The sequence below is a fragment of the Pipra filicauda genome, unplaced genomic scaffold, assembly GCF_003945595.2.
Source record: "Pipra filicauda isolate LSUMZ 115617 unplaced genomic scaffold, ASM394559v2 scaffold202_size1376763_pilon, whole genome shotgun sequence".
In the NCBI taxonomy this organism is placed as follows: domain Eukaryota; kingdom Metazoa; phylum Chordata; class Aves; order Passeriformes; family Pipridae; genus Pipra; species Pipra filicauda.
This window is the reverse complement of record NW_024104313.1, coordinates 1,091,191-1,104,624: the sequence shown is the minus strand read 5'-3', so window position 1 is coordinate 1,104,624 and position 13,434 is coordinate 1,091,191. Positions and strand designations below refer to the sequence as shown.

General features: G+C 39.4%; 1 protein-coding gene across 1 annotated transcript in view; it reads left to right on the top strand.

Annotated features, from left to right (window-relative positions):
- Positions 1-13,434, top strand: part of IGF2R (insulin like growth factor 2 receptor) — a 57,649-nt gene that overhangs the window by 19,792 nt on the left and 24,423 nt on the right. Inside the window, exons 10-23 of the mRNA XM_039380800.1 lie at positions 240-343; positions 735-899; positions 1,552-1,692; positions 2,061-2,207; positions 3,003-3,134; positions 3,526-3,673; positions 5,011-5,188; positions 5,746-5,861; positions 6,270-6,432; positions 7,893-8,072; positions 9,092-9,193; positions 9,909-10,010; positions 10,667-10,841; positions 12,053-12,220. Of these exons, the coding sequence (XP_039236734.1) occupies positions 240-343; positions 735-899; positions 1,552-1,692; positions 2,061-2,207; positions 3,003-3,134; positions 3,526-3,673; positions 5,011-5,188; positions 5,746-5,861; positions 6,270-6,432; positions 7,893-8,072; positions 9,092-9,193; positions 9,909-10,010; positions 10,667-10,841; positions 12,053-12,220 (2,021 nt within the window). The remainder of the gene's footprint in view (positions 1-239; positions 344-734; positions 900-1,551; positions 1,693-2,060; positions 2,208-3,002; positions 3,135-3,525; positions 3,674-5,010; positions 5,189-5,745; positions 5,862-6,269; positions 6,433-7,892; positions 8,073-9,091; positions 9,194-9,908; positions 10,011-10,666; positions 10,842-12,052; positions 12,221-13,434) is intronic.

Below are 13,434 nucleotides of genomic sequence, written 5' to 3'. Positions count from 1 at the left end.
AGAGTAGCTTTAGAGCATTCTTTGAACTCTGTAGAAATTAATGAAAAGTGACCAGAAAACTCAGTGGATGCAAGCCTTTGTTGCAGTAGAAGTGTCAGTATTAATGTTGAACAAGCATTTGTTTTCCCTTGGAGTGAGAAAATTAATGAATAAACGAGAGTGTGATTTCTGTTATGTGAAGAACACTGTGTGATTGTGTCTGATCCCATGTTTCTGTCTAAAACTGGCTTTTTACTCAGATACTCTGATGGGGATCTCACTTTAACTTATCCAAACGGGGATGCATGTAGTTCAGGCTTTCAGAGAATGACTGTCATAAACTTCGAGTGCAATGAAACAGCAGGTGAGTTTAACAAGCTGTGGTGGCTCTGCTCAGGGTTTGACTTCTGTGCTTGCTAGTAGACCTTATGCTCAAAGGAATGCTTGCTTTGTGCCACAGTTAAAACACAAGAAATAAATATTGTTACAGCAAGCACTAATTTCTGTTGGCTGATAGAATTGTTTTGTGCTTGTAGTAGCACCGCTAGTATAAATTTACACTGAAGATTGAGAAGATGGAGGTATGAAAGAGTCTTTTTTTCTCAGCCAACAGTAAAATATCAGAAACACAAGTCCTGTGCAGCAATTAATTGTTTTTTTAATCTTCCTTGCTCATTACTAGTCCTTAAATCTCCTTCCTTATCTCTTTCCCCCACTAGAACCCTTACATCTGTTTATCTATTTTCAATGTTAAGGTAACGATGGTAAAGGAACTCCAGTGTTCACTGGTGAAGTGGACTGCACCTACTTTTTTACTTGGGATACAAAATATGCATGTATTCAAGAGAAAGAAGATCTCCTTTGCAGAGTTACTGATAAAAGAAAACACTATGACTTGTCACCTCTTACCCGCAGTTCAGGTATGGCAACGAAAATTAGCTTTCAGTTACTTTTGTCCTAAGTTTACATGCCATCTCTGGTGCAATTCTTTAGCTGAACATCAGTCAGCTTTTGCTGTTCTTAGTGAATTTCTACAATGTTTTTTGCATCCCTCATCCCAAAAGGATGAGTGCCTTGTGAAAGTAGCCATATCCATGACTGCCTTGGTTGCTGCCATCTTAAGTGGTTTTAACTCACAGCATCACAATTTGGGTTGAAAGGGACCTTTAAAGACCATCTAGTCCAACTAGATTCCACTAGACCAGGTTACTCAAAGCCCCATCCAGCCTGACCTTGAACCTCCCAGGGATGGGGCATCCACCATGGGATGGTGGTCTATGGGAAACCTGTGCCAGGTATGGTTCACCATGGCTCAGCAGCTCCTGCCCAATGGCTTGTGCAAGGGGGACACCTTTGGACCCATTCAGAAAATGCAGGATTTGGCAGCTGTGGCTTCATGGAGCAGATACAGGTGTAACCTGAGCTGAGATCAGGGCTTTTGTGTGCTGGAGATGCTCTGAAGGAGAGGTCATCCCACAGATGTGGTTCCTCTGTAATAAGAGGCATTTTGGCATGGGGAGGCAAGAACAATTAAACCAGATGAACTGTTCTTAACTACCCTCTGTATTTCAGAGTTAGCCCAGAACTGGGAAGCTGTGGACAGTAGCTTTTCGGAGTTAGAAAGGAAGCATTACTACATCAATGTCTGCCATAAAGTGTGGAAGAGAGGAGGAGCTTCCAGCTGTCCAGATGGTGCTGCTATTTGCTCTGTAGGTGAGTCAGGGGTTTTGTTTGGTGGTATTTCTGGAGTTTTTTTTGTTCATTCTTTTTTAAGGCTCTGAAGGCTTGGCACTTCCTCTGCAAGTGGAGTTGGCTGCCCTGAGTGCCTTCAGTTATATGAGGAAACAGAAGTTAGGAGCATGTTTCTTTCGTGCTCTCAAAGACTCTAGAAGAAATAATGCAAGTAGCCTTTTCTAACTAAGGAACTCCAGGCATTGTAGCATGGTTTTGGTGAGGTAAAAACACACTCCTAATGATAGGCTGTCTTTATAACTAGACGAATGGAAAGGCTTACTATCTTAATAGTCGAAGCTTCACTTCTTTTCAGAGAAACGAATGTGATGTATTTATTGTCTTTACAGATAAAGAAAACAAGAGTAAGAATCTTGGAACATTTGTATCTTCTCCTATAAAGGTTGGAGAAAATATTCAACTTATCTATTCAAATGGAGACAGCTGTGGTCCTAACAAACAAATCAAAAGTGTCATCACGCTAATGTGCAGACCAGGTGAGAACATCCACATCCTGTTCTCTGATCCAACTAAAAACTGAAAATCATATAACAAGCGCAGATATGAGTGCTATGTACTAGCATGTGCTTTTGTCTTTTATCTCTTTCTTAGCAGAAGCTTGAAGCTTATGGTTTGTTTATTAGGATGATAATAATGTAATTGTAGGTATTTAGTTCTATTTACCTTTTATACAACTGCTCTTTGAAGCTGCACAAAGCACTTTCTTTCCCTTGATGGGAAAGACTGGTTCTCAATGGAGATCAGATACTTTAACTTCCAATAAAGTATCCAATAGGTTTGGTTTGTATCTAAACTGCTGACAGTTATGGAAAGCAGAAACGCAGAAGTTATTGTTGTTCATCTTGATATAATAGCCTGCTAGTTTGACCATCTCCTAGGGAAATAAACCTATGTTCCTCTACCTCAGCCTGAGGAATTTGAAACCTCCAAGTGTGGTGGCTGTTAGGAACAGGTTATGCACTACTTCTCAATAGAGCGATTACTTTATAGTAAAATACCAAGTTTGTGTATCAAAGCAGACATTTTTTCAAATATTGTGATAGTACTCAGGAACAGATTGAGCACTGCATCTTCACTAAACTTTTATTTTGGGGAGGAGGATGCAAAGACTTTGTGAAAAAAATTTTAGTTCTATTTTCAGAGCAGTGGTGTTTTAACAGTTAGTCTTGGTCTGCTCTTGGGGAGAAGCTAGTGTTCTTGGGTTTAAATTCCTAGTTCCTATTGGCAGCCTGGCTGTCTGTATGCGTAACATATTGCTCTTTTGATACCAGGTGATCTAGAAAGTGCTCCAATCTTGATGTCTGAGAGTAAATGTTCATATGCATTTGATTGGTATACTGCTGCTGCGTGTGTCCTGTCTAAAACTGAAGGAGATAACTGTCAAGTCTCTGACCCTCAGGCAGGTATGTATTTCTGTTCAGCAAACTGAAAGGTCATGAAGGATAGAACTTGTGCCTCAGCACTGAGTCATTTTGATACTCAAGAGCAAAGTGAGTTCAGCCTAATTTTAGGCACCCACAGGTTTTTTTACATGCATATGGAAGATCAGAACAGCAAGAGCATAATATTCCCCTAGTATATGTAGGAAAATAGGTATAATGTGTATTTTATGTAGTAAATCTCTCTCTATAAGAAAATATGCTTTTAGTATGTCCATTTTTTTCTGGAACAGTAATTACGTAGACAGAGGCTTATTCAGTGGGAGGTGAATTAGCTGTGTGACTGGCAGAATCAAACCCTGTGAGAGATGGCAGGATAAAATTGAACTGATAAAGTTTATTCCTTACCCATTAGGCTTCTCTTTTGATTTATCACCTCTGGCCAAGAAAAACGGACACTATATAGTTAATACTACAGAATACTTGTTTTACATAAACATCTGTGGCAGTGTGCCTGATGAACTGTGTCACACAAAATCAGCAGCATGCCAAGTAACGCAAAGGTGAGTAACTCTAGTTCTGTTGTCTGTAGTAGATCTCTTGTTGCATGATATGTTGTCTGTGTGCAATACTGAACAATTTGCATGCAAAATAATTATTGTGCTGCCTGTAATAGGTTTTGGTAATTTACATGTAATTTGCAGTAATTACACTGCCACCTATTTCCAGCAAAGTGCACAGACATGTAATCTTGCTTACAGCTAGCTTTTGAGATGGAATGTACCCATTGCTCCCCCCTATGTTTTCCATAGGGCCTGTAAGCTGTAGATTAACTGCTACAGCTGTATTAAAACAGCCTACAATCCAGAGATTCAGGATCAGCTGTATTCCAAGAGCTGGCCTAAAGAAGCACTGCTGTGCTTGGGAGGAGTAGTGACTGCCTTATGCAGAGGTGGAGCCCAGAGCCTGGGTATTGCACCATATGGCCTCAAGTTGTGCCAGTGGAGGTTTAGATTAGATAATAAGAAAATTTTCTTCATGGAAGGAGTTGTCAAGCATTGAAACAGGCTGCCCAGGGAAGTGGTGGAGTTGCCATCCCTGGAAGTGTTCAAAAAATGTGTGGATATGGACTTGAGGATGTGGTGTAATAGTGAACGTGGTGGTGGTGCTAGGTTGACAATTGGACTTGATGATCTTGGAGATTTTTCCAACTTCAACTATTCTTTGATTTCCATTACTGAAACTCCTGTGCCCAGTGTGTACTGCTACTCTGACAGTATCATTGCTGTTATCTTCTACAAACTATGACTGAGATGGTATCTGTACACTTCAGGTTCCAGGTCAGCCTGTTGCCAGAGGTATGCTGTACTTGAGTTGTCTCTGAGTTACTCTCCAGACAAGGATAGTTCACTGCAGACCCTAAAAGTGTTCTCCAGAGGAAGGTGATCAAGCTAGGTCTGATAGAGCCAGTGTTAAGTCAGAGTAAAGAAACACCTAGCTGAGAACTGTTGTGCAGTGCTAGGTCTTCCCTGTGCAGTAGTTGAATGAAGCCAGTTTGAGCCCAACATTAGGGTGTCTGCAGTTTGAATTCTACTTTGGAGAATGAGAACTTGATGTTTTTGTCACTTGTTTAGAGAAAGGAGTGTTAAACTTGTCTGGATATCTAAGCAATATACTTTCCTTTTCAAAGAATGACACCTGTTCGTGTTTTATGTTTACTTTTGGCAGCATCCTATTCATCCCAGCTCACTTAGGTCTAATAAACCTTATTTAATTATTATATCTTATTATGGTATCTTCTATAAACCTACCTGTGTGATTACTATTTTTAAGACTTCTCTTAGAGACAGAATTAATTTTGCATTCTGTTCAGTCTCAAAACACGCTTTTTCTTTTCCAGTAAGGATCAGTTTTGGAGTCTTGGATTGCCCAGTTCCAAACTTTCATATTATGATGGCCTGATTCAGTTGACCTACAAAAATGGTACAGCATACAATGATGAGAAGAAAACACAGCGATCTACCCTTATAACTTTCCTGTGTGACTGTGATGCTGGAATAGGTCAGCCTGAATATCAGGTAAAAAGTTCTATACGAATAAAGGAAGGCTATCCATAAAAAAATACTGGCAATAATTGCTGCTAGGTCAGTACAAGGAGAGCTTTATGTGTGGAAATAACTTTCTTTTAGTCTGCTTTATAAGTACTGGTTATTTCTCTTGTTGCAGCCATAAAGCTTACCTTGGTCACTGAACAGTAAGCTGTTTGCCTGGATCTGGATTCCGGATTCACTCTTCACTTTCCTGTAGTCTCTGGGCCATGTAATTACTAGTGCTTTTGACTGTCTTGTATTTCTAGCTGAAAAAACCCAAACTGGCTGAAAAGTAACAAGTGGTAGGACTGTGTACTGTAATACAGCAGACAGCAGTTACATTGCTCTGCTTCTGTTACTTTGGGAAAGAGTAGTTTTGATGACACAGCAGATGACAATCTCTATAACAGGCCAGACCTACACGAATCAGTGTGAGAAGGTATATCCCAAAGCCAAGGGGAAATAATAGGCTTAATATATAAAGGAATAGTGAGTCACCGTGTTCTGTGTGGAAAGCCTCACGGACCTATTCTGCTGATTTTTAGGTAGAAGATAAGTATACCTACAACTTCAAGTGGTACACTGAATATGCTTGTCCTGAAATGCCAGTGGAATGTGTTGTGACTGATCCCAAAACCATGGACCAATATGACTTGTCAAGGTAAGAAAGTAACATGCAACATAACTTGGCTATTCTAGTTTAGTGTTCTGGGTGATAGCATTGGATGAAGTTGATTTCCTGTGCAGACAGCACTAGAAACTTCATCTGTTGTGACAGTCTTAACTGTAAGTATGTTGAAATGAAGACGGTATTTCCCTCTAGTAAGTTGACTTGCCTCCTAAGATGAAAGTTGACTTTTGGGATGGTTTTGTTTATAAAAACTTACTGCCTTTTCAACTGTGCTCTGCTTCCCAGGAGTATTCTTTCTAATTGTAGCACTTAAACATGAGGGGGAAAAGTTACTTGGAAATATCTTATGGTAGCTCTGTTTCTTGAGACTGACAGAGAAAGCTAAAGAGACTATGAAAAATATGTGTACTTAGAGCAGAACTTTCTCGTCCTGCTCAGATTAGCAAAATCTGAGAAGAGAGGTGAAAATTGGTATGCCATGGATAATTCAAGACCAAATGAGCTCAAGAAGTACTACATAAATGTCTGTCGACCATTGATTGCTGTCCCAGGATGTGACCGGCGAGCATCTGTCTGTCAGATGGAATATAGACATGATTCTGTGAGTAGCCTTTCCATCCCAGCTCAGAGCTGGTTTGCCACATAAGTGACATTAAGGGGTATGCAAGACAGACACATGAATTCTGGCTTCTTGTCCAAAAGGGTATTCTGTGTCCATAATGATGGCATAATCATAGCAGAATGGTAGACCTCCTGTCCTCCTCTTTAAAGGCTAAAGTTTTAATTTTTACAGTGTCATGTTTAACATGCATGATTCTTTACCCTATGTTGCAGAGGCAGACAAACTACATCTCTGCTGTATGAGTTGCTGGGGCCTCAGAGACTTCTAGCATTGCTTTAGAAACAGGCTGTTCTTCTGGATATTTTATTTTGCTTCTGGCTTGTTTTAGATTGAACTGTAGAAAAAATGTGTTTAAAGATTCTTTGTCACCTCCACCCATCTCTCCCAAACTTTTTTTGGCTCTGAGGAGTAGATTATGCAGCTGTTCCCAAGCAAATAAAAAAAAGAGGGAGGTGATGGTTATGAGTTTCTACTTCTGTGTTTCCCTGAAGTGTAACAACTTGTCATGGGACTGATAACAGCTGAAAGGCTGAATGAACACTTTGCCCAAGGCCTGACTGCAGTAGAGAGAGCTGCAGGGAAAGTTGAACTAGAAGCTCACTAAGCTGTCCTAATTCCTTGTTTAAAACACCTTCCCTCCATACTGTTGAAGAAGTTGGTCATTGCCATCATGGCACTTGAGCTAATTATTACTAGTTCCCCGTGCTTGTGATAGTCCTTGTTGCATAAGGCTGTGTACTTGACACACGGAGACGCTTAAGGGCTTCATTACTTCATTGCTCAAGACACTGGAGTAAGAAGTGAGAACGTTGTGTCAACCTAAATGCAGAGTTGTTAAACTTTTAAAAAAGGCAGAAGTCTGTGGACAGAGCTGTTTTGGAGGTGTATTCTTCTGTTTGTTGCTGCTACGAAAAGTAGCTTCTTAAAAATAGGAGACACCAGTTATCTAGAAAAAGTGAAGATTACTTTGGACCTTGGTAGCAACATCTACTGTTTTCTGCTAGTGATTTTTAGGCTTTGCTAAGCATGGCGAATCCCTAAGGTCAATGCTGAGAACACATGGAGGCTTCCACATACTGTGTTTTAGAAAGCTGTACAAGTAAAATTCTAACTACTGCTCAAGACATAGGCCTCCCTGAATTCCTAAGCTATGTGGCTCATGAGATGAAGATGGCTGTTGTGAAGCACTACGAGCACCTTATTGTACTAAAAATAAGAACAACAAAGATCAAACCATGCCTTCTTTTGTAGGTTGTCTTAAATATGTGAAACTTGAATACAGAATGGGAGAGAAATGTGGGGGTATCTACACCTTTGTTATTTTCAAAACTCTCAACATAACCTTCTGTATACAAGAATATTGTAGTAGGTATTTTCTTTTTGATTGTATCTGTAACTCCTCACTTGAGTTTAGAATTGCTGACGTGCTTTTCTTCTAGGTTTCTTACTCTGAAGTCACCACTATTAGCAACCTTGGCGTTGCCAGCAAAGGACTAGTAATTGAAAGACCCGGACACGTTTCTCTAACCTATGCAGATGGCTCTGTGTGCATCAATGCTGATGGAAAGCAAACTACTTATACCACCACCATCCACTTTATCTGTTCCAGGGGCACTCTTGTAAGGACAAATGATCTTTCAGTTATTACTTCATCATAGTAGGTTTTCCATCCTTTAACATGAAACCACATGAAGATGTGTAGTATACAGCAGATTCGTGACAAGGGAAACTTCTTGAGGATTTAAAACAGACGTAAAAATAAAGCTGATGTAGATGCTGGAGAAGAACGTCTCTTGGACTAAGTATTTTATCTTAAGTAATAACTAGATAAAAACTTAACAGCCTTGGTGGACAGTCATATTTCAGACTAGTATAATTAACATGAAAACTACACAGGGACTCAAAACTGAAGAGTTACTTACAAATATTGTGGATCCTCTTAAGGGGAAGAATATCGTAAGGTGAATCTTCAGGCTTAGGTCCTGCATCCTCTGTAACTTTTTGATTGTAGGATTCTTAAATCTGAAGTTTTTGCTGATACAACTCCACATAGTGAAGTTTAGACTGAGAGGATCATTAGACTTAGACTTGCACTGGTTTTGTGAGTCTGCAGTTCTTACTCCCGTCACCTGTTCTTTAGCCCAAGAGGTGTGGTGAAAAATCTGTGACTTTGAGGGGTTATGAACTGCTTTACTTTTGTCCGAAAACACTGAAATAAAGTGTACATAGTTAATTCTCCTGTTATCCTGTTACCTCAGCTAGCAGACTTCTGTTACTTTACTTTTACTTTTTTTTAATAAATCACGGACTATGTATTATACTCCAAAACTCTTCAAAGCTTAAACTGAGGCAAGATCTGATTATGCTTGTCTAGATTCAGTATTGAATTTAATCTGAATATTTGGATGTCTGATTCAGTTCTTGGCTAATGCCTGATGACATGTTAAGTGTTTAACTAGACAAAGTTTTCAGCGGTGACCTTCAAAATAAATAGGGGCAAGGGAAGCAGGGTGGGAATTGTGTGCATTTGTAGTGAAGTCTTTTAGAAGAACCTGACAGTTTCCAAGTGGTATCTCAAACGTGAGAAAGTGTTGGTTATCACGCTTATTCTGGTCTTCTCTCTGCAATCTGTTTCCAGAGTAGCAGCCCAAGGTTTATCGCTATTCTAGATTGTGTGGCCACTTTTATATGGGAAACTGAGGCTGCTTGTCCAATCAAGGAAACAAAAGATGATTCACAGGTGAGAAAGGAAGAATGTAAATGGTATTTGTAGTCTCAACATCCTCTTTTCTTCTAGCACTCCTGATTACTGTGCTTAAATGACTTTTGAAGAAAACTCAGTACAGTGAAGTCTTAGGTCATGATTGAGTCTTGTGATACCTTATTGCTTTCTTTTTGAAGTGTTCCTGAAATGTGTAACCTCTGACCAAAGTATTCAGGTGCTTTCTCTTGAGAACAGTTTAGTTGCTCTAGCATGGAATGTTCCATTCCCTTACAATGTTGCTAGTCAAACTGAGTCTATATGTAAGGGTATATGTATATATTATCCTTGTTTTGTACAGATCATCAAAGGAGACTTTTCTCTTTTCATGCTAAACTACTCAGCTGCTTCTACTTTACGGGTCTCAACACAAACACATTAGTGTGGAAACAACCCTCGGTTAAAATTTTCTTTCTCTTAGCTAACCTGATAGATCTGTTAAATTCCATATTAATATGATGGTATGTGGCTAATGTCAGTGGACAAAAAGAACTGAATAAATGTGCAAAAGAATTGAATGAAGTGTTGCTACTGCCTGAGCTGTATTTGAATTGACCAAATTAAGTTGCTGATTGATATGCAGGCTAGGAATATGTGTAAATCACTACTTTGGTTCTTGTAAAAAGTTAGAGGTAAAACTTAAACGGGAGAAATGCAGAAGGAGAAAATAATTCTGTTATAAATTTTTTTCCAGTCCTGCTCTGTGCGAGATCCAAACACTGGCTTTCTGTTCAATCTGCAGCCATTAGCTTCTGAAAAAGGCTATATGGCTACTGGCGGTGGGAAGAACTTCTTGGTAAGGATTTTGATTGTACAATCTGTTGCTTATGAGTGCTGTTTTTGCATTTTTTTGTCTTGCTTAGTGAGCAAGTGGAGCTTTGACTCAGTCCTTTTATGAAATATGAGTTGGCAGGAGAGCATTGTGCTTGAGGGCAGGAATGGAAGATAACTTCATTCACCTCAGATGGTCTTAAAAGCATTGAACTTCTGATTCATAGCAAACAAAAGGTAGCCACGCTTTTCAGGCTATGCATGATTTTGCCCTTATGGACTCTGTTGCCAATTTATCTGTTGATGCTGAAGAAATTGATAGGGGAAGCCTAGAAAGGGATTTAATCTGTCCATATCAGTGTTTTTAATGCAATATGCATGTATCAGTAGTCCTAGGCTGTCACAAATACTACCATAGTAGTCTCTTTCTTAGTGTGAGAATAAACTTGCTTAACCACATCCTGCACTTCTAGTGGGGAGAATTTGTGGACCCTCTAAGCTGGAGACTGAGAGCATTGTTACTGTATTATAGTTGAAACGTCTGTCATTTCCAGACTGCAGGACAACTATGTTGTTTGAAAAAGTTATTGGCAAGCAAGTTTTACTGATATAGAAATGGCTATGTGAACCTAATTTCTGCAGTTAATACTATGTACGTCCACATGTTTTCAAAACTTCTAGCTAAACATTTGTGGATCCATGCCAGATTGTGGTAAAATTGATGGCAAAACAGCTGCTGGATGTGAAGCAGAAAATCTGACGTTGGTGAGGCTGGTGGAATTGGACAAAACCCTGTATCTATCCAGTGAAGGGTTTCTAACTCTTACCTACAGAGGTCCTCTTCGTGTGGAATTAGGTGAGTTCAGGAAATATGAAGTGGAAATGGATGGTCATATTGTACAAACTTAGTGTGAATGGTCAGTATTCCTTTGTCAACATAGTGAAATCTATCTGGCTTGGTGTTAGTTGCTTAAATAAACTAGCTCATATGGAAATTTTAGAAGAAAATAAAAATCATGTAGAATGGTAATGGCTCAGTTTTCAGTAATACATGTGCATTTCAAAACTATAAAAAAGAGACTAAAATACAGTATATATGTTATTTTTTTCTTACTGAGCAGATGAAAAATACTGGTCCTTGTAAGGAGAAATGGATAGTAAAATTGGGAAAACAAGCAAAATGAACTCTGGCTCTTTTTCTGAGCGAAGTAATAGATTTAAGCTTCAGTTTCATTAATAATGTTCTGTAAAGTTGATTCATATCTGAAAGGTCATTTTCTAGTAAGTGTGTACTCTCTTGCATGGAATTTCTTAAATAAGTGCTCTAGTACTTCATGTACGCCTACTTCATGAATTTTAAGTCTCGTTTGCAGATAAGACTAATGAAAAATGTGTATCTAGCTTTTAGATTTTACCCGCTCTCCAATTGTACTGAAACTGGGCTTCATAGAAAGGAACAGGACACCTTAACAACAGAAGGTTTTGGATTCAGGAACCTCAAATGCTTCTGCATCTACCATTATAACACAAATGGTGTTGACAAATTTTGATGACAAATACTACTCCCTGACATAACTCTGTCATCATTTCTTGAGGACTAAACAGAACTTAACATATCCTGCTTAGATAGCATCAGTATTATTTGTTCTGCAGTCATTACACTGAACTTCTTACAAACAAAACCTCCAAACACAAACCTTTGCTATTTGTGATGTAATTTAGAGGTTGCTGGTACTGCTGATGATATTTTATAGGTTTTCTGTTTCTTCAAATATGTTGAAGACCCAGGGAACACAGTTCAGTGAAAGGAATTATGTTCTTGAAATGTGTCAAGGCATTTTGGTGTTCTATTTGGAGAGGCAGTTGTGATTGCTAGGCACTTTATCATAGCTTTCTAAAGAAGGCTTGCATATTTACAGCTAAAACCCCATAAAATATAAGGTACTGTTTTCCTTGAAACAGTGAGTAAAAAGAAACGGTTAGAAAATTCTGAAGTCAATTGTTAGCTTGAACTTAAATTCAAATATTCCAAACTGAACCATCAGCAGAAAAATGTTTGTTTTACAGGAAAATCAGACACGTTCGTGGTGACTTTCATTTGTAATGATTCGTATCCTGGAGAGCTTAAGTTTGTGCGTGAGGAGGTAAACAGTGTGCTGGACATCCATGATACTTTTTTTGAGTTTCACACAGCTCTGGCCTGTGCTCCTGCTCCTGTAGACTGTCAGGTTACAGGTAAGTATCTGGAATTTGAGAGGGTTCTATCCAACAAATGTTGGAAGGATGAACTGAACAGCAAACTTTTGCTCAGAGGAGGGCTTTAAGAAGACACTTGTTGTGAAGACACTTGTAAGACTTAAAGTCTTTGTAGAAGTTGTAGGGTGGGAGAGGAGGTAAGTTGTTTGAAGCAGACTTAAATGACAAAGACAGGCAAGAAGCTATTTTAGATAATGTCTTTGAAAATATTTAGTCCTTATCGTGACTGGGTAGTGCTTCAGCCCAGCTCTGAAGCAAATGAGTTCATTTTTCTTGACCTCTGTAAAAATGCACCTGTTAGTTGTGGAGTAATTACACTTGGGAAGTAACTGTCAAAGGAACTGTGTTCTGCGTTTGGCATAGTGATGTTTTAATGGCAACAGTCATCATCATCATCATGGCTGGGCTTCACGAACGAAGATTTGGGGAGGGCTCTACCCACGTTTGTTTACAGGCGTGCTGGTGGCTAAAAAGGCCAACACAGGATAGACATGTCTGATTGCAAAAGGCACAGCAGAAAGACTCCTTAGGTGGTATATTCTGCAAGACACGATTCCTTCTGCGTTGTCTTTTCTCCTCAAGAGTGATCCTGCGTGCTTTCTCAAAAGCATCAACAGCGTTAAAGATAGTATGTCTCCCGATTGGAGGCCAGAGTAGACCAGTTATGTTGATCAATGTGGCCAAGGCTGAGATGTTGTTTCAAGGGAGTCCTTGTATCTTCTCTTCGAAGCTCCTCTCGTGGCAGCCAGTGGCAAGTTCACCATAAAGCACCATCTTAGGGAGGCGGTGATCCTTCACCCTTGAGACGTGTCCTGCCCAGCACAGCTGTGTTCTCAGCAACATGGCCTCAATACTTGTGACTACTGTTTGTTCTAGAACAGATGTATTAGTCACATAATCTGACCAGTGGATGTTTAGGATTGTACGGAGACAGCGTTGATGGAAGCGTTCTAGGAGTCACAGGTGGTGGCGGTAGATGACCCATGATTCAGATCCATATAAGAGAGTAGACAATACTATGGCTCTGTAAACACTGATCTTTGTACTTTTCTTCAAGTGTTTATTTCATCAAACTCTTTTATGAAGCTTTCCGAAGGCACTATATGCCTTTGCTAACCTGTTGTCTATCTCTCCCTCAATCTTAGTATCTGAGGAGATGAGGCTACCTAGGTAATTAAACTGCTGGACTGATT